Source organism: Silurus meridionalis, chromosome 14, assembly GCF_014805685.1.
Source record: "Silurus meridionalis isolate SWU-2019-XX chromosome 14, ASM1480568v1, whole genome shotgun sequence".
Classification (NCBI taxonomy): Eukaryota; Metazoa; Chordata; class Actinopteri; order Siluriformes; family Siluridae; genus Silurus; species Silurus meridionalis.
In genome coordinates, this window is record NC_060897.1 from 5,811,775 (window position 1) to 5,830,983 (window position 19,209).

The window sequence follows — 19,209 nt, forward strand, 5'->3', positions numbered from 1 at the left end:
GATTGTGAATAATTAATTACATTTGTTCAATGAAAAGAAAAAGAAAAAGTGCACGTTTAATATGTACACAATTTAGGCCAACTATCTTTGTTATTATGGCTGAATCATGAGTAATTAAAACTCAGATCCAGACAATCCAGACAAAACTACTATTTATTCCAAAGGTAAATTGTGGCCTCTGATTAGTTGGTTATTGAGCGATAAGTGATAAAGCACATGCTGTTACATAAAAAAATATCAAACATCGAACAGAGATGCTGTAATCACTCTGAAGTACATTGTGAACTACTTAAATTGCCCTTAAGGGTGTGTGTGTGTGTGTGTGTGTGTGTGTGTGTGTGTGTGTGTGTGTGTGTGTGTGTGTGTGTGTGATCTGATAAGTCCAAAGTTGAGATTTTTTATTCTAACCGCTGTGTTTTTGTTATATGTACAGAAGGTGAACAGATGGTTTCTAAGTGTGTGGTTTCCACTGTGAAGCATGGAGGAGGTGGTGTGGGGGTGTGGGGATAATTTGCAAGTGACACTATTGCAGATTTAGTCAAAACTGAGGGCAAACTAAACCAGCATGGCTAACAGAGCATTTTGCAGTGACATGCCATCCCATATGCGCATAATGGGGACATCATTTGTTTTCCATTCCAGGACAATGACCCCAAACACACCTGGAAATGGTGCATCAGATGACCTGGCCTTCACAATCCCTTGATCTAAATTCAGTTCAAATGGTTTGGAAAGAGTTGGACTGGAAAGTGAAGGAAAAGCAGCCAACAAGTACTCAACCACCATGGAACTCCTCAAGATGGTTGTAAAACCGTTCCAGGTAAGTACCTCTTGCAGCTGAGTGAGAGAAGAGTGACAAGAGTGTGCACAGCTGTCTTCGAAGCAAAAGGCGGCTACTTTTGAAGAAGCAGAAATATAAAACAATTTTGTTGTCCTCAGTATAAATATACACTGTAGAAAACAATGAAATATAAAGTGCCTGTGTGTGCTATTAAATGGAAATAAATATCAACGATGGAACAGAGATGCTGTCATCACTCTGAAGATGACTGTGAAATGCCTACATTGCCTGTGTGTGTGTGTGTGTGTGTGTGTGTGTGTGTGTGTGTGTGTTATTAGTACAGGGCACCTTTTTGTCACCTACTTGTGATGGACTTGAATTGATGGTGTGTATAAGATTTTTGAAAGGTTTGGAAATCCATTCCCCGGTTGTTTTTTGAGATAAGACTGAGGTTTTAGCCTAACAGAGTAATATGTATATGAGGATATGAGGCCAGGCTTGGTTAGGAAACACACACAAGGCCTCTTCTCACATCAATAAACAGATCACTTTTCTGCAGCCACCAGGAGTGCCTTGTACAGTGTGCCGCGCATGCGCAGTACAGCAACTCGCCTGTGGCCTGAGGAGTACGTTGTTCACGAAGCGCGCCCCCGCATTCGCGTTCTCGAGCTGTATGGTAGTACGGAGTAGGAAAGAAATCCGCGTTCACGTTCGACACACAAACACACACACACACACTCAACCTAGAAGCAAGGGGGCGCTTTATCGACTCTCTTTTTACTGTCAGTTCAAGTGCGACGTCCAGAGGAGGCTCGTTCACGGAAATACGCGGCGCTTGTCGTTGAAGCTGAAATCGGTAGCAGGTCCCCCCTCCTTAACCCTCCCCTACCACGACCGAGCACCGGAACCGAGCGGATTTTTGAAGCGAAACGATGGCGGAGTCGGACAACAGCGTAGAAGTAGTGGCGGCGGCAGTGGGAGCAGCGGGCTCGAACGTCAACACCGCCGATGCTGGAGGAACAGCCGCGCCCGGAGTAGTCACTGGAGCCGCGGGATCCAAACCCGGCCTGGAGATGGTGAAGGGGCAGAATTTCGACGTGGGCCCGCGATACACCGACCTCCAGTACATCGGGGAGGGGGCCTACGGGATGGTCTGGTAGGGGGCGAATTTTAATAATTTTAACGTATTAATTTTTGTTCCACTCCTACAATACAAAACAACACAAAAACACAGGCGAGCTCCTGATGCTAATCACTTGCTTAGCTAACTTACCTCCATTACCGTGTGCAAAAATGTATGAAAAAAAACATACAGTGGTGTGTGTTATTTGAGAAAGTAATAATAATGAAAAAGGAAACAATTGACTTTAATATTTTTACACGTAAAATGGAGCAAAACGACATTTTCAGGTGGATAAAAAAAAAAAAAAGTCGTTTAAGTATAATGCAGCAAATATTGGGCGGCTCAACAAGTTCGCTGTGTGCGTCTAACCCCAGGATTGAAGCTCTCCAGAAAATCTCCTGTAAAAGCCCTTTATAAAAGCAAACGAGATGCGATATCAGGATAATGTTCAAACAGTGAACAATATTTTACTCGAATACACCACATGTAAATATCTTGTAAATATTGTGTAGATATTCACCTAAACCGACTCTTAACCTAGGACTCTATTTCATATGCTCTGTCTGTTTATCAACACCCACAGATGATAACTGCACTTTTTATTGTTGTTATTATTATTTTTGGATGCTCAAGATGTACATCCAGTTTGCTAACAAGGCATAGGAAGTCCAAACTGCATGCTAATGCATTAGCTCTTTTACATGTCATTATGTCGAGGCTGTAATATAGGCGTGGCTGTGATGCCACTGATGCTGGGGTTATATTCAAACTTTTTAGGTTGATTTTATGGCAAAAAATGATTGAAACCTAAGATTTTTTAGGGGGGGATGAGGGATTAATGCATGTTGGTAGACGACTACGTTGTTAGATGCTATAAATTCATAATTCCCATGGTGTTTTGAGAAGATGCGGGAGGTGATCAGGAGGTTGGAGATGTTTGGCTGAGTTGTTGGTTAGTCAGATAACATAAACCTGATGTCTAAGATGAGTGATCGATATTTTGTCAAGCAGTTTTAGGGATTAGGGAGGATTTAATTTTCTAAATCGTACTGGCCGACGTCTATAGTCCCGTTGTTTAGAGTGATGTGGTCTTCCATCGATTCTGAACGAAAATCCTCCCATGCAAAATGACCATGTTTGTTTATTGTATGTTATGGTTGACGTGGAAATTCTGTCGTGAATACGTTTTCCTAACTTTCTCACTCGTCTGATTGTATGAAATGTATCTCTTTCTCCCCTCCGTCGCCGACGCATTTAGCTCTGCTTTGGACCATGTGAACAAGGTCCGAGTGGCCATTAAGAAGATCAGCCCGTTTGAGCACCAGACGTACTGCCAGCGCACGCTGCGAGAAATCAAGATCCTGCTGCGCTTCCGTCATGAGAACATCATCGGCATCAACGACATCCTGAGAGCGCGCCGCATCGACTACATGCGCGACGTGTATCCTTAACCCGAGCAGACGGCCACGCCTGGAGAGCCTGTCTGCACTGCGATGTGGAGTCAGGTTTCTAACCATTGTCCTAAAGAGCAGCGAAGCCCCTGAGGGTTGCGCTCTAGAGAGCTGTGTGATAGATTTATGCAGCACTTCAGCGAGGTCTGAAAATCAAATATAATTGCTTTGCGTTTTTTATCCACCCCGTATCATTTGCATTCATGTCTAAATATCAACTTGCACTTTTAACACGTTTAAAATAGTAGTTGGGCGCACGCGCCCCTTGTTTTGCTCCGGGATTATCCCTGTGAGCTGCTGTAAAGTCCATTAATTCCTTGACTGCCTGTAGCTACATTGTCCAAGACCTGATGGAGACAGACCTGTACAAGTTGCTAAAGACCCAGCAGCTCAGCAATGATCACATCTGCTACTTTCTGTACCAGATCCTGCGTGGGCTGAAGTACATTCACTCTGCCAACGTCCTCCACAGAGATCTGAAGCCCTCTAACCTGCTCATCAACACCACCTGTGACCTCAAGGTCAGAGCCAGTCGATAAAGAGTGTTTTTTTCTTCTTCTTTATAATATATTTATTTATTTATTTATTTATTTATTTATTTTATTTTTTTTACTTTTACATGCATTGAAATATATAGTAACTCACACAAATGAGTACACCCCTCACATTTCAGCAACCATTTTAGTATCTTCTCAAGGGACAATACTATAGAAATGGGGGGCTTGTATTGCAGTACAGATTTAGTGTCCTCTGAAAATAACTCAACATACAGGACCATACATATTTGTGTATCTTGTATAAGAGCAGTTAAAATTTGGTGCTTTGAGTACAATTCTCTCATACTGAACACTGGATGTTTAACATGGCACCTCATGGCAAAGAGGATTTGAGAATTAGAATTGTTGCTCTCCACAAAGATGCCTAGGTTATAAGATCTGTATGACCCTGAAACTGAGTTACAGAACAGTGACCAGGGTCATACAGAGGTTTTTCAAGACGGGTTCCACTTGAAACAGACCTCACAAGAGTCGATCAAAGATGATGAGTCTTCATGCTGTGCTAAACCTTCCAAGAGCATGAATTACTGGAACCATGTCCTGTGGTCTGATAAGACTTAAGATAAACTTGTTTGGCTCAGATGGTGACATCCTGGTGAGGAGTAGCAAGAAAATTGTGTGGGTTATTTAGGTGAACATGGATTCCAACCTGTACTGTGACATTCTGTAACAATGGTGCTCACACAAAATAGTCACACTTTGGAGACAATTTTGACATGTTCATGTAGGGTGTACTCACTTTTGTTGCCTTTTTTTAAGACAATTTTTAGAGGACAGTAAATCTGTACTGCTGCACGTTGACTACTTTAAAATATATCCAAGTTTTATTTCTTTTGACCCTTGAGAACATAATAAAATGGCTGCTAAAATGTGAGGGGTGTACTCACTTTTGTGAGTTACTGTATAATATTTGTGTACTTGTCAGACTCTGGTCTCTGCAGTTTTTGTAAACAAAAGGGAGTTCATAATAAACAAATTCGTACCAGCACAATCCCACAATTTCAGGACGAGACGGCATCTTGATTTGGCCATCAATTCCAAAAGTTCTGTCTTTTGCATGAGCGTTCAGATGTTCAAGCCTTGTCTTGTTTCGTGGTTATGGCACCAAACATTACCTCTCTGCTAACCTCATTGATTTACAACATTAAAACTAAACACACAAAGGTGTTATGTAATATGCATTCAATACAGCAGTCTTAAATTTTTTTTTTTTTCTCCAGCTTCTGCCATTTTATGTTAGAACATATTAATACTGGATACTGAGACAAGCTGAAAGCAATAACCAGGGAGTGGCTTAGTGCTGAAGGCTGTGATTTTCTAAAGAGAGTTCAACTCTCATTACTTAATCGTCAATCCCAACATTAAGAGGGAAGTGTCGGGTGTGGACAAACCATACACAGCTCCACAGTGCTGCCCAGTCTTACATTTTGTTTGCTTGGAAAACTCTTCTGTAGTGGAACGTGTGAAGTGGTAGCTCAGTGCTTAAGGCTCTGGGTTACTGATTGGAAGGTCAGGGGTTCAAGCCCTATTATCACCAAGCAGTCATTGTTGGGTCCTTGAGCAAGGCCCTTAACTCTCTAAGCTCCAGGGGTGCTGTATGACTGCTGACCATGCGCTCTGACCACAGCTTCCTAACATCGCTGGGATACGAGAAGAAAGAATTTCACTGTGCTGTACATGTGACCAGTAAAAAGCCCTTCGGTTTATCCTTAAGATAAGATCACGAAACATTTTACTGCATCAGTACAAGCTAAGATAAACACGTATCCTCTTCTGTAGCATTGTGTTTGTGTCTACAACAAAAGAACAGTCGGATGCTGACTAGTGTCTTTATTTTCTCCCAATATGTTTAACCATGAGGTTACTGCATGAACCCAGCAGAACAGTTATATAACCTATTGCTTGGGTTTAATTAGGGTTTCCTAAGAACTGCTTGTTCCCGATTCTGAAAACACCACCTATCGTTTCTGCACAATAATGAATCCACCTCGTATAAATCTGCTTTGTCCCGAGAGCCGGATTTAGTGATTCGTCCATCCTTCTATATCATGTTAAAACGATTCGCAAACTGTTTTTTAACATACCACAGATGCCTTCTTTTATATCGAGAACATTTTGTATTTGGCTGCGTTTTGTATTACAGCCTTGATGTCTTGGGTTCCTGTTTAGTTCCTTTGAGATTGTGTTACTCAGATAAATCAAGAGATTGAATATTGTATCGTATTATGATTTCTGTCTTCCCAGATCTGTGACTTTGGGTTGGCACGGATAGCTGACCCAGAGCATGACCACACTGGGTTCCTCACAGAGTACGTGGCTACTCGCTGGTACCGTGCTCCTGAGATCATGCTTAACTCCAAGGTAAATTAGAATATTGCATTAATTTCTATGTATATTCAAGGAATCTAAATGAATGTGTTTTGTAATTTGTCTCTCTCTTTGTTACTCTCGTTTTCTCTGTCTCAGGGCTACACAAAGTCCATTGATATCTGGTCAGTGGGTTGCATCCTGGCTGAGATGTTGTCCAATCGTCCCATTTTCCCAGGAAAGCACTATCTGGACCAGCTCAATCATATACTTAGTAAGGCAGTGTGTTACCACCTCACAATTTTCTGTGAAAGAAAGTTATACTTCAGTTGTTTACACAAAAATACAAAACACAAAAATATGGACCCTTTAATAAGTCAACAATCCAAAGCAACAGTTTTAGTTGAATTCAGTGTTACACAATGGTCATCGTATCTTCGTAGAAACTACACAAGAAAGAAACATTTTTACGGAATTGGCAGCAAAAACTGTTTTGGGTGGCACTGGATATTTCAAATGAAATTTAGTAAATAATCGTCCTTGGATGAGTGCAGGACAGTTTACGAGGTTTTAGAAGTTATCAAACTGAAATCATCAACTGAAAGAATGCAGAAGAAGGTGAGCGATGCAGAAAGCTTCACACTGAAGATGAAAGGTGAAAGTGGTACAAGAATGTCAGGATCAGGGATATGGAGTACATCTCAACACCATGGTCTCCAGACCTAATGTGAGGAAATCACAAGTGAAAAACTGCTGCAAACGCAACCTGACAGAGTTCTTGCACTGTGTGATATTAAAAGTTTAAGATAAAATTCTGATTACATTTAGAAAGAAACTTAAGATTATTTTATTTCGTGTTTTACTATTAATATTACAACATACATTTCTATTGATCTGTTTCATTACATGGAAAACACGCCAATCTCTTTTTGCTGTAAATGAATTTTGTTCTGATTTTGCATTAAGGCCATGCAAACTCTTGCACCCAACCGTAAACGAGAGTTCAATCTCTCGACCGTGAGACAAACGCAGCTGCTGTTGGTTTGCTGCTTTTATGCTTTTAATGTCATGGTTAAGGTGGAACAATTTACACACGTTTTTCCATTTGCTTTAAATACATTCAGTAAAAACATGGTTTCAACCATATTTTGCTACGTTAGCTTTGCATTGCTGGTACAAGGTTAATGCCGCTATCGAGTAGTTGAATGTCATGACTGCATGTTACCGATGTGCAAACTGCATGCAAATGTTAAACACTTTTCTTAAACCACACCGAGATGTTAGATAACCTCAAACTGGCTTGTGGTTTCTGACACTTTATAAAAGAGAACAACGATGTTGTGGCTGGAATTCAATCTTACAAATGCTTGATTCAGCGTACATGTATTTAAAACCCTTTTACTTAAATGTATTATTACATATTAATTAAATAATATTTTAAGTATGTAGATATACAATCTGTATATGAATGTAAACATATGATCATTTTTTTCTATGCTAAAATTAGTGTTTTTATTTAATTTAATTTTTAAACTGCAAAGTCTAACCTTCAATCACTGAGAACATCGTAGCGGCAATGCACGATTTTACCGCATAAATACAGTGCTACTCAAAAGTTTGGACACATCAGACTTTATTATTATATTGTTATTATTTTCAACATTGAACATTAATACTGAAGAGATCAAAATTATGAAGGAACATGTATGGAATTATGCAGTAAACAAAAACATGTTAAAGAACCCAGAACATTTTTTAACATAAATTGTCCAAAGTAGCTACATTTAGCTTTGATGACAACTCGGCAAGCTCATGGCATTCTCTCATAAGATTTAGGAGGTAATCTTCTGAAATGGTTTTAAATTCACAGGTTCGCCTTGTCAAGAGTTCATTTATGGCATTTCTCGACTTGATAATATTATCTGTAGACCATCAGTTGTCCATGAACAGTGGAAAGGGTGAGTACAGAGTTAATGGTCTCATCAGTTATACTGGTTATATAGTGTACAAATCCATATTGTGGCACAGAACACTCAATTAAGTAAAGAGAAAAGATAGTTCATCATTATTTTAAGAAATGAAGGTCAGTGAATCTAAAAAAATCTCAAGAAGCCATCAAATGCTATGAGGAAACAGGCCCTCATGAAGACTGCCCTAGTAAAGAAAGACCAAGAGCTACCTCTGCTGCTGAGGATAAGTCTATTAGAATTACCAGCTTTAGATCCACCGATTTACATAAATGTTTTTCGGCATTCAAACCGCAGACATATATTTCAACATTCACTGTTCATAGGAGACTGCCTTTGTGGTCAAAGTGTGGCAAAGAAACCATTACTTCAGGAGAACAACAAGAGGAGGAGACTTGCTTGGGCCAAGAAACACAAATAATGGACTTTAGATCAGTGGAAAACTGTCCTTTGGAATGACAAGTCGAAATTTAATAATAATGAATGGTGCAGGTGTGTTTAAAGCCCTTTGTATTATGTTTGTATTTCTAGGTGTTCTTGGCTCTCCTACTATGGAAGATCTACACTGTATAATCAACATGAAAGCCAGAAACTACTTGCAGTCCCTCCCATCGAAGCCCAAAGTTCCATGGACCAAACTCTACCCCAAGGCGGATAGCAAAGGTATATTTTGTACATGCATTCACATATAATGAAAATTAGTTAAATTGTTTTCTAAAAATTGATCCAGATCTAAAACTCTATAATGCTCTTTGGCAAATGTACAAAATGTACATTCAGTAAATCCAGTAAATAGAGTAATCATAGAGCAAGCTTAGGGTATGAGTTGAGTGTATGATTTTAGAAACAGTCCATAACCATGCTGTCATAGAATTGGAGAATATTTTCAATTCGTTGTGAACATTCAGTGCATGTTTTGCATGACTAGTATCAGACCAGAGCTTTTAATACATTTTAAACCAAAATAGGCAGATTTTTATAATAGTTAAGAAATCAAACTGATGTGCACCTGTCTGTGATATTCGTTATAAAATACACTCACTATGCAGTTTATTAGGAAAACTAGATTTATCCTGAGTGGAATCTCTTTGCTCTTAAAACCTGGAATCCTGAAGAAAAAAAAAAAGCCTGGAATTTTTGTGCAATGGGTTCAACAAGATGTTTTGTTCCACATGATTGCATCATGCAATCCCTGGACCTTTTTCAGCTGTACTTGTATGCTACAAATCTGTTCAGCCACATACCAAGTTGGATTTTGATCTGGTGACTATTAAGGTCACAATGAATAGGGAAATCCTTGTCATATTCATGATACCAGTTTGAGGTGACAATTGCTTTGTGACAATGCATTATAATGTACATAGACCATCAGAAGATGGTTACCTGGAAGGCAGGTTGTGTTCATGGATTTGTGCTGTTAGCGAGAAATTCTGGTTCCTCAGTGGAAATTCAGATTCATTAAAACAGGCTACAATTTTTCAGTTCTCTAATCTTTCCAGTTTTTAGGTAACATTGTGCCCATTGCATTCTCAGCTTTCCGTTCTTGGCTGGCAAGAACTGGAGCCCATTGTGGGCTTCAGCTGTTGTAGCTCATACAACATTTTCTGTTCACTTCTCTTAGCGTGGCATTTGTGTTCATGTTTGCTTATGACCCCTCTAGAAACGTTTGTTTGTGAAAACAAGCTTGTCTGGCATCAACAGTTTGGTTGAAAGTATTAAGATTTTTTATTTCTACTTTCTGATGATTGAACTTTAAACAAAGCAGCTGGCTTGTATCTGCATTAATTTATGCATTGCATTGCTGCCATACGATTGGTTAATCTAATGTAGAGTTATTAAAAGTTGCACAGGGGTTCCTAATAAAGTGTTCAGTGAGTGTCTTTGAGTTTGGCAGATCTTTGATTATAGTAAAAATAAAAAGTTATCATTGTTAAAAAATGTCAGTGTTGCTTTCAAGTTCATATTTTGTTAAATGGAGATTAGAAACCAAACCGTTTCACTCTTTGCCACTGTGATTTTGTTGCACGAGTTGCTGAGTGTAACATGTACAAACAGGTTTTCTTTAATGGATGGCATTTGGATAAGATGGTTGTATCGTGGCAACATTCTACATGGAGGTTCCCCCCCCCCTCTAGTTTTAGTGAATCATGCTATTGTATTTAAGAGTGCTTACAATATGACTAGCATTACAGTTACATCATCACGCTTCAGTGGCGCTCACGCTAATGCAAAAGGGAGCTTTAATATTCGAGGTAGAGCAGTATTAAAAGCCTGCTGCTGTTTCTCTACTTTTGCGAGTTCTATTCGGCTGCGGCCACTCGAGGCATCTGTGCGGTGTGTGTGCACATATACATAGCGTTTTAACATTAAACCCACTGACAGGTAACATGAAGAACATTGATTATTGTGTTAGTGGCAGACATGGAATATATTAGTCAGTTAATGTGTTGGAAGCTGGAAAAATGGTCAAGGGTAAGAACCCGAATGACTGAAGAGAGTTAGATTGTAATGATGTAGGTGCAGATTCATAATGTGGTGCCATTTTGACTCCTGTCTAACACTAAGCATGTAAGCATCAGTGAAATGAAAGGAGGTGGACTGGTATGATGAACCTGAGCAACTTTCTGCTGGGATACCGTGGGTCCTGGCATCCTGCAAAGGATCTCCTGCTAACTTCTTGCTATCAGATACCAAAGCACAATTTCAGAGGTCTTGTGGAGTCCATGTCTTGCTGTTTTGGTGACACGAGTGGGACCTACACAATATTTGACAGGTGGTTTTAATGTTAGGGTTCGTAAGATCATAGTAAAAGCTTATGAAGTGTTTAAATGTTAAAAAATAAATAAGATTAACATTCCAGGTCTTAGAGTGGTCTTTTGTTCATTATCTGGTCGGCTTGTGTGTGGGCATGCGTAGGAGTGTGAGCTGGATGTGGCAGCACACGACTGCCGAATATAGTGCAGATTGCATAAGGTTTAGTGGTATTTTATGTTGTGCATCCGTATATTTATATTAGAACTGAGAGGTAATCAAACGTATTTACAAATATGATTTACTTTATTTGGTTTTTAAACATTGATGGCAATGCACTGGCAAGGATGATCATTTTTGCCACGGATAATCTCTATGCTTTTGTTTTTTCCTTGGTGGAAGGTTGGCAGTCGATTAAAGCAGGACTGCAGGGAACAGTTGTGGCAACCAGTGACAATAGGAGGGATTTTAAATGATATGTTTATGTATTTAAATTGTACTGGGTTTTATTTGTACATTTCTTTAAAAAAAAAAAAAGTCTACTTCCCTAAAATTTACCATTTCTGATTATGCTACAATGAATTTGTTGTTTTTTAATATATATATATATATATATATATATATATATATATATATATATATATTATATAAAATCCCTGTCTCTGTGTGTTGATGTTAAAAACGTATCATTGTTGCCTGTTTAGCTCTGGATTTGTTGGACCGCATGTTGACCTTCAACCCCATCAAGCGTATAAATGTGGAGGAAGCACTGGCACACCCTTACCTGGAGCAGTACTATGACCCCAGTGATGAGGTACTCTCACTGTTTTCTCTGTTGTGTACACCCCATATCTCTCACTCTCTAATCTTACAAAGTAAAAAAAAAAGATTTGTGGAGGCTATAACGTGACTGTCCTTCATCCTGCACTCAAACCGAACTGAAAATGAATGTGGGGGAATGCGTTCTATTGATCAGATTACTTCAAAGGTTTCCTTTTTCATAAAGTTTAGAATCATTTGCTGCCTGAAATGGTGATCTGCAATACCAGTGGAAATATGATCTAATTCAGAAAAGCACCACCTCTTTACCTTTGAAGGAAAAGTAACATAGGTGAGCAGATTTGCTTAAACAGGAAGCAGAGCTCATTTACATTGGAGGAAAAAAATACAATACAAAATGATCAAACAGAACAAACAAGATATATTTTCTTAAAAGGTCTTTAGAAGTTAATATATTTTTGTCCATGAACAGTTTTGTAACATTAAAGCCTGTAAGATAAGTGTAACATATTTCATTATACTCGGAAATCCAGATGTTTGAATAATGTATGTGGGGAATTTTTTTTTGCGTGTGTGTGTGTGTGTGTGTGTGTGTGTGTGTGTGTGTGTGTGTGTGTGTGTGTGTGTGTGTGTGTGTGTGTGTGTGTGTGTGTGTGTGTGTAGCCGGTGGCTGAGGAGCCCTTTACTTTTAACATGGAGCTAGATGACCTTCCTAAAGAGAGGCTGAAGGAACTCATCTATGAGGAGACAGCACGATTCCAGGCCAACTATCAAGGCTCCTGAGGGAAACAAGGTAAACTTGAAATTAAAAACATTCACTCAGAAAGCCTGCACCGATTTGGCTTGAGTGCAGACATAAAAACTCCTTTAAATAAATTTTTTAAATGAATTATCACTATAATAGTATGTTTGTATTTCCATAGCATGTTGCACCTGCAATATAATGTTATATAATGTATCAACATTTAAAGCATATTATAATGTTAGCATATTTTATACACATTTGCACACTTTCATCTTCAAAATAGTCCCCTTGCACAGCAAAACAGCGCTCCCAGCGTTCCTGACACTTCTGGAATGTGTCCTGAAAGTCTTCTTTTCAAAGCGTGTCAAGCACCTTCTGCTATTTACTCTGGGTCTTCACAATGGTTTCAAAACAGCGACTTTTGAGCTGGATCTTCATCTACAAGAAGAGGTCCTGCAGGAGCCAAATCTGGCGAGTGGGGTGGGTGCAGAAATTAGAACATGGATTGTTCTCAGACGAGTGCTGAATGGTTTAGACATTTTCGGGGGTTGAGCTCATTTAAAGGTCTTCCTCATCCTTTCGTCATCTTCCAGTGATGTCCTTCCGCTCTTGAAGCGGCGTGTGCCAATCAAAACACCTCGAACAACTCAGCATCGCCGTACGTCATGTCTAACGTGTCTTTGGCATATTCGCCCAGTTTTCACGCAGAATTTCACGTTTGCTCTTTGTTCTTGCTTGCTGTCCATGCTGAAATCGCAGGCATTGTAGCGTATCAAGTTATATTACCAGTTGTTAGCTAGCAATTACTAGCAATCAGTGAGCTTTAAATACTGTATCTCATGTTTTCTAAACCAACTTCCGTTTTTTCCTACGGCTAGAGCATTGAACTCTTGATGGAATGACGCTGGGATTTTTTTTGTCTGATTTTCTGCTTTCCTGCTGTTTGATGGCATTATACAAAATCCCCAACCAGCTTGCATTGCTCCATCTTAATGCAACGCACAGGAAAAGCCATGACTCAATCTACCTTTTTAACCTATAATTCTTAGAAAACGAAATCTTTGCTGAGTCTGTGTACACGTTTTAACTTTTTATCCTTGTTTTTTTTATTCAGCACCCACGGCGAGTGACCAAGCCATGCTAAGGCTAAGAACAAGATAACTCCAAACAAGCTACAAAAGATGTACACACGTGGTATCCGGAAAAAAAAAATTTAAAGAAAAAAAATGTAAATGGAAAACTTGAGTGTTTCTTTTCTTTCTTGCCTGGAGGCTCTGTTTGGGTTTTAAACCCGCTATGTTAACGCCATCGAGTGGAGGCAGCTGTCTCCACCGTGTCACTCCATGCTGTACACGAGCCTCCACTCTTTCACCACCTAATGCTTATCTTTCTAAAACTTTATCTTCTTCTCCTTGTCCTTTCGCGCACTCTCCCTCGCTCTCATCTCACCACAATCGGCCCGTTGTTGGTCTATTTACACCATTAAAACGGAGGGAAAAAATAGCGAGGGATGGACCGAGCGAGCATATCATTACTATAGGCTCTGTCTGGGTGTGTACATATATATGTATAAGTAATTTGGAGGGGTTTTTTTTTGCATTCTCTCTGAGTATTGTATGTTCGAGATCCGTTTGTACACTGTAATTTGAATGTTATGATCCTTTGCGCAATGTGTTTTGTATTTGGAGAGTTTATATTTGAGTTATATGTTAGATTTTTTTTTTTTTTTTTTTTAAACAAAATACATGTATACATATTAGAATCCTGGTTTTCCCTTCAAGCATTTCTGCTCCACATGGTGAAAAACCAATGCTGGTGATTGAGAAAAATATACAGGATGAAAATGTATAGAACTCAGTCTTGCTTTATTTTACCATATCTGATTCCGTTGATTTTTAACTTTTTTTTTGGAAACTCTCTCGCCAGTACTCTTGGAAAATAAAGCCATCAGTATCATCAAACCTCGAATATCATCCCCACATTCTTTTCTTTTTCATTTTTCCCCCTGTGTATCTACGTTCATTTTTGCTGCTGCAATTACACTCTACACATTCAATGTTCATTTCTTTGACGTTTTGATAAAGTGTGCATTTTCTCCCAGTTGGTATTTTGGCTTATGTTGGTTTTATTCTTTCAGAAGTGCTCATCAACGAACCCCCCCACCACCACCCGCCCCTTTTTTGTTCTTTTTCTCCAGCAAAGTGCAAACATATTTTATGTCACATTTTAACTGCTGATCCCTTGTCACCATTTTACTGCAGCATTCCTTCGCATTCTTTCTCCTCACACTTTGCCATTTGAGGAGGCATAGCCAAGCCGAACGCTTTCAGAGCCATAGCACACACTCCTTTCCCCTCTGGTGATGTCACAAGTTCTTCAAAAAAAAAAAAAAAAAAGGGCTTTTTTTCCACGGGGCTCGCTGACCTCAACGCCTCTCTCGTCTGTGATTAGCTGACTTTGTGATAATGTAGTCTGTGACTGGCTGACTTTGCATGCACCAAATCACAGGTAGTGTTTTCTATTTTCCTGCTCGTTTGAAGAAGTATTATTGCCTCGTTTGTTTCCTGCAAATGACTTAACGCCTTTTACAACGCAGATATATGCTCCTTTTCTTCTTCTTTTTTTTCTTTTCATTCCCCCAGTCGCGGACGAGGAAAGCTAGCTCTTGATGGGGGTGGAATAGAGTGGTGTTTTTGGTTTTGTTTTTTAAATAGTGGGGTGTGTTTGTCTTTGAATAAAATCCTGGCTTGATTTTTACAACGATGTTAATGTTGTTGATATTCCAGTGTTGGGGAGGGGTGGACAAAACTGCACCCTACAGCACGTTTTTGTACATCGGTCGAATGACGTTCTTCAATCTGTGCACCTGCACTTTGTGTCTCATGACCAAATGCTTTGTTGTATTTTTTATTTTTTTGTGCAGTTTTGCTTTGTCCTGTTTCCTGTGTTCTCTTAATTGCAAAGTTTTAGATCGATGGAGACACAACTCTAGTAGTACTCGCTCCATCTGGGTCCCACTTTCTTTTCCTCCTCTACTCTGCTTTTTTTCCTCATGCTTTGTTGGTGCATTGTGGGACAGAAAGACACAGATGGTTAGGCTGCATCCCCATGTCTCTGTCTGCATGTCTGCCTGTTTCAGCTTTTTCTCCGCGTCTTCTCGCTGAGAGTGACAACACGCCACTCGCTGAGCCGAGAGGAACGAAAGGTTACCAAGGGAAAATATATGCCGCATTGTTGTTACTGTATTGCTTATTTACAAAAGGGACTATAAGGACTAAACAATCACACAACACAACTTCAGATATTCATTGCTCACACAAAATAGTTTGATTTGAAACCTACAAATGACGCAGATTTAATAATGTCCTTTTAATGGCTGTTCTTATAATTGTTGCTGTTATTTTGAGTACTTTTTTAAGAACTGAAAAAGGGATGTAATACTTGTCAATTTTTTCTCTTTCATTTCTCTCTGTGTGAAAATTAATTGGGTGTGTTGTCACTCTATCAGAAATCTATTTTTTTTTTCCTCCCCTAAATCTTTTATGGATTTATTTTAAAAGATGATTTAAAGCTATGAGTAGATTGTCAAGAGATATGAACTATGGATGGTTTTAGTGTATGTACATGCTTATGGGTATTATGAATTTAAAAAAAATTAACAAAGAAACAGACTTATATACATATATGAAATAAAATTCCTGATACTGTAATTTGTTTGTGTGTGGAATTTTTGTTCACTTTCTTATTTTATCTTTATTAAAAAAGACCTCGTTTAGACGTTAACATTAAAACTGAAAGTGTGTGTTGCAGGGAACTGAGTATTTGCATATTGTTAAGTTTCAACAAACCTTCACCCTGGTCACATGATTCAACACGTCTAAACCTGTGTATGTACTGTATGTATGTGTATAATATATATACACACACACACACCAGTCAAACGCTGGGACACACCTTCCCTTTAGTGTTTTTCCTTCATACCCCCCACCATTGTACATTAATACAGAAGACATCCAAACTATAAAAACCACACATGGAATTATGTATTAAACAAAAACATGTTTAAACAACCCACAATGGAGAAGGAGTGTGCTGGTGGCGATCTTTAAGAATAAGGGAGATGTGCAGACCTGCAGTAACTACAGGGGAATAAAGTTGATCAGTCACACCATGAAGTTATGGGAAAGAGTAGTGGAAGCCAGGCTGAGAGAAGAAGTGACCATCTGTGAGCAACAGTATTGTTTCATGCTGAGAAAGAGCACCACAGACGCATTATTGCTTTGAGAATGTTGATGTATGAAGTATAGAGAAGGTCAGAAGGAGTTGCATTGTGTGTTTGTGGATTTAGAGAAAGCGTACAACAGGGTGCCGAGAGAGGAATTGTGGTACTGTATGAGGAAGTCAGGTGTGTCAAGTATGTGAGGGTGGTGCAGGACATCTATGAGGACAGTGTGGCAGCAGTGAAGTGTGCAGTAGAAACGACAGACTGGATTGAGGTGAAGGTTGGACTGCATCAAGGATCGGCTTCGAGCCCTTTCCTGTTTGCAGTGGTGATGGACAGGTTGACGGACGAGGTCAGACAGGAGTCTCCATGGACTACGATGTTTGTGGATGATATTGTTATTTGTGGTGAGAGTAGGGAGCAGGTTGAGAAGAGCCTGGAGAGGTGGAGGTACACGCTGGAGAGAAGGGGAATGAAATTCAGTAGGAGTAAGACAGAGTACATGTGTGTGAATGAGAGGGAGGGCAGTGGTGTGGTGCGGTTGCAGAGAGAAGAGGTGAAGGAGTTTAGGTACCTGGGGTCAACAGTGCAAAGTAATGCAGAGTGTATTAGAGAAGTGAAGAAAAAAAATGAAGGCAGGGTGGAGAAGAGTATCTGCAAGAGTGAAAGGGAAAGTTTATAAGATTGTGGTGAGACCTGCGATGTTGTATGGTTTGGAGACAGTGGCATTGAGTAAAAGACAGGAGGTGGAGCTGGAGGTAGCAGAGCTGAAGATGTTGAAGTTTTCGTTGGGAGTGACCCAGAAGATGGACAGGATTAGAAAACGAGTTTATTAGGTGGGACAGCGCATGTTGGATGTTTTGGAGACAAGGTGAGGAAGTCGAGATTGAGATGGTTTGGACATGTGCAGAGGAGGGACATGGGTTATACTGGTAGGAGAATGCTGAGAATGGAGCCACCAGGAAGGAGGAAAATAGGAAAGCCAAGGAGGAGGTTTATGGATGTGGTGAGGGAAGACATGCAGGTAGTTGGGTTTAAAGAGGCAGATGAAGAGGACAGGGGGGTATGGAGACGGATGATCCGCTGTGGCGACCCCTAATGGGAGCAGCCGAAAGAAGAAGAAAATGTATTTTTGAATCTTCAAAGTAGCCAACTTGCTTTGATGACAGCTTTGCACACTCTTGGCATTATTTTGGTCAGCCGCATAAGCTAGTCATCTAGAATGCTTTTCAAACAATCTTGAGGAGTTCCCAGATGTGTTGACAGGCGATCTGTTGCAGCGCTCCATCACTCTTCTGCCTGAACAAATAGCTCTTATGTAACTCAGAAGCGTGTTTGGGGTTATTGCCCATTTGGAAAACAAACTATGGTCCCACTAAGAGCAAACCATATGGGATGGCATGTTGCAAAATGCGGTGGTAGCCATGCTGGTTAAGTGTGCCCTCAATTATGAGTAAATCACCAATAGTGTCAGCAAGAAAGCATCATCACACCATCACACCTCCTCCTCAATGCTTCACAGTGGGAACCACACATTCAGGAACATCCATTCACCCTCTGTTTAATAAACACAATAAACACGGCAATTTTTCTTCTGATATAATATTAATTCTATGTATTTCTTGGCCCAAGCAAGTCCCTCCTGCTTAGTTTTTCTTTTTTCTTAATGTTTCTTTCCCACAATTTGCACATAAATGCCCTTAGACCAGTCTCCTTTAAATAGTGGATTCTGAAATATCTCATAATTGAACTCTGAGAAGCAGTTATGTGGTTTCTAATCTGAAATGTGTAAATCATCCATTACTGATGCAGGTAATTCTAATAAACCTATCCTCTGCAGCCGGATTGTCTCTTTGTACAGTGATGTTGGTTCCAATTAGTCTCAATCCAGATGAAAATCAATAGTGTTGAAGTATGGAATGGTAACCATGTTGGGTCAGTATTCCTTTTACCTGGAATAAGTCTTCAACCTTCTCTGCTCTAAACAAAACCCCAAACCATTACGCTTCCAGCTCCATTTATGACTGTGGGTGGGTGACTGTGGGTGGGAGTCTGTTATCATAAGTGTCTTACATAGGTTCTTCCATTAGAACCAAAAATGTCAAATTTGGACTTATCTGCCCACAGAGCTTCCTTCCAGTCATTCACTGTCAAATTTCTTCTGATTTGTCTACTTTAGTTGCTTTATTTTATTTGTATCTTCCTGGATTGATTTCTTGCAGGAAATTCTGCTTATCAGCCTTGCATTCCCAAGCCTATTAGCAACAGTGAATGTTGGGTAATATGCTAATGATTTTGTTGAAATGGCTGGACATCCTGGTGTGCTCTCCTTCTTGAGGAGTGGTATGTTTTGGCATTGCTGTGCTCAACAAGGAACTACATCATTGCTTGGTTAGTTTGCATTGTCTTTTAGGCTGGGGAATTTGCCCTTTTTTCAAATCCTCGGCATGTCCCAACAGCTGCTGATAGCTGTGCTGAGAAGTTAATACTTTTTAAGGCGATTTTCAGATTAATCAACCTTCAAC

At 39.7% G+C, this 19,209-nt stretch overlaps 1 protein-coding gene across 1 annotated transcript; it reads left to right on the forward strand.

Annotated features, from left to right (window-relative positions):
* Positions 1-1,439: 1,439 nt before the first annotated feature.
* Positions 1,440-14,562, forward strand: mapk3 (mitogen-activated protein kinase 3). Its single transcript, XM_046865899.1, has 9 exons — positions 1,440-1,937; positions 3,163-3,345; positions 3,687-3,876; positions 6,157-6,273; positions 6,379-6,493; positions 8,718-8,849; positions 11,642-11,751; positions 12,381-12,510; positions 13,577-14,562. The coding sequence occupies exons 1-8, from the start codon at positions 1,714-1,716 to the stop codon at positions 12,498-12,500; spliced, it is 1,191 nt and encodes a 396-aa protein (XP_046721855.1). The 5' UTR covers positions 1,440-1,713; the 3' UTR covers positions 12,501-12,510; positions 13,577-14,562.
* Positions 14,563-19,209: the final 4,647 nt, after the last annotated feature.

Coding starts and splice junctions, on each gene's coding strand:
- mapk3 (XM_046865899.1), top strand. CDS start 1,714: ATGGCGGAGTCGGACAACAGCGTAGAAGTAGTGGCGGCGGCAGTGGGA. Junction 3,877..6,156: donor ACACCACCTGTGACCTCAAG/GTCAGAGCCAGT, acceptor CTGTCTTCCCAG/ATCTGTGACTTTGGGTTGGC. Junction 6,494..8,717: donor CCAGCTCAATCATATACTTA/GTAAGGCAGTGT, acceptor TTGTATTTCTAG/GTGTTCTTGGCTCTCCTACT.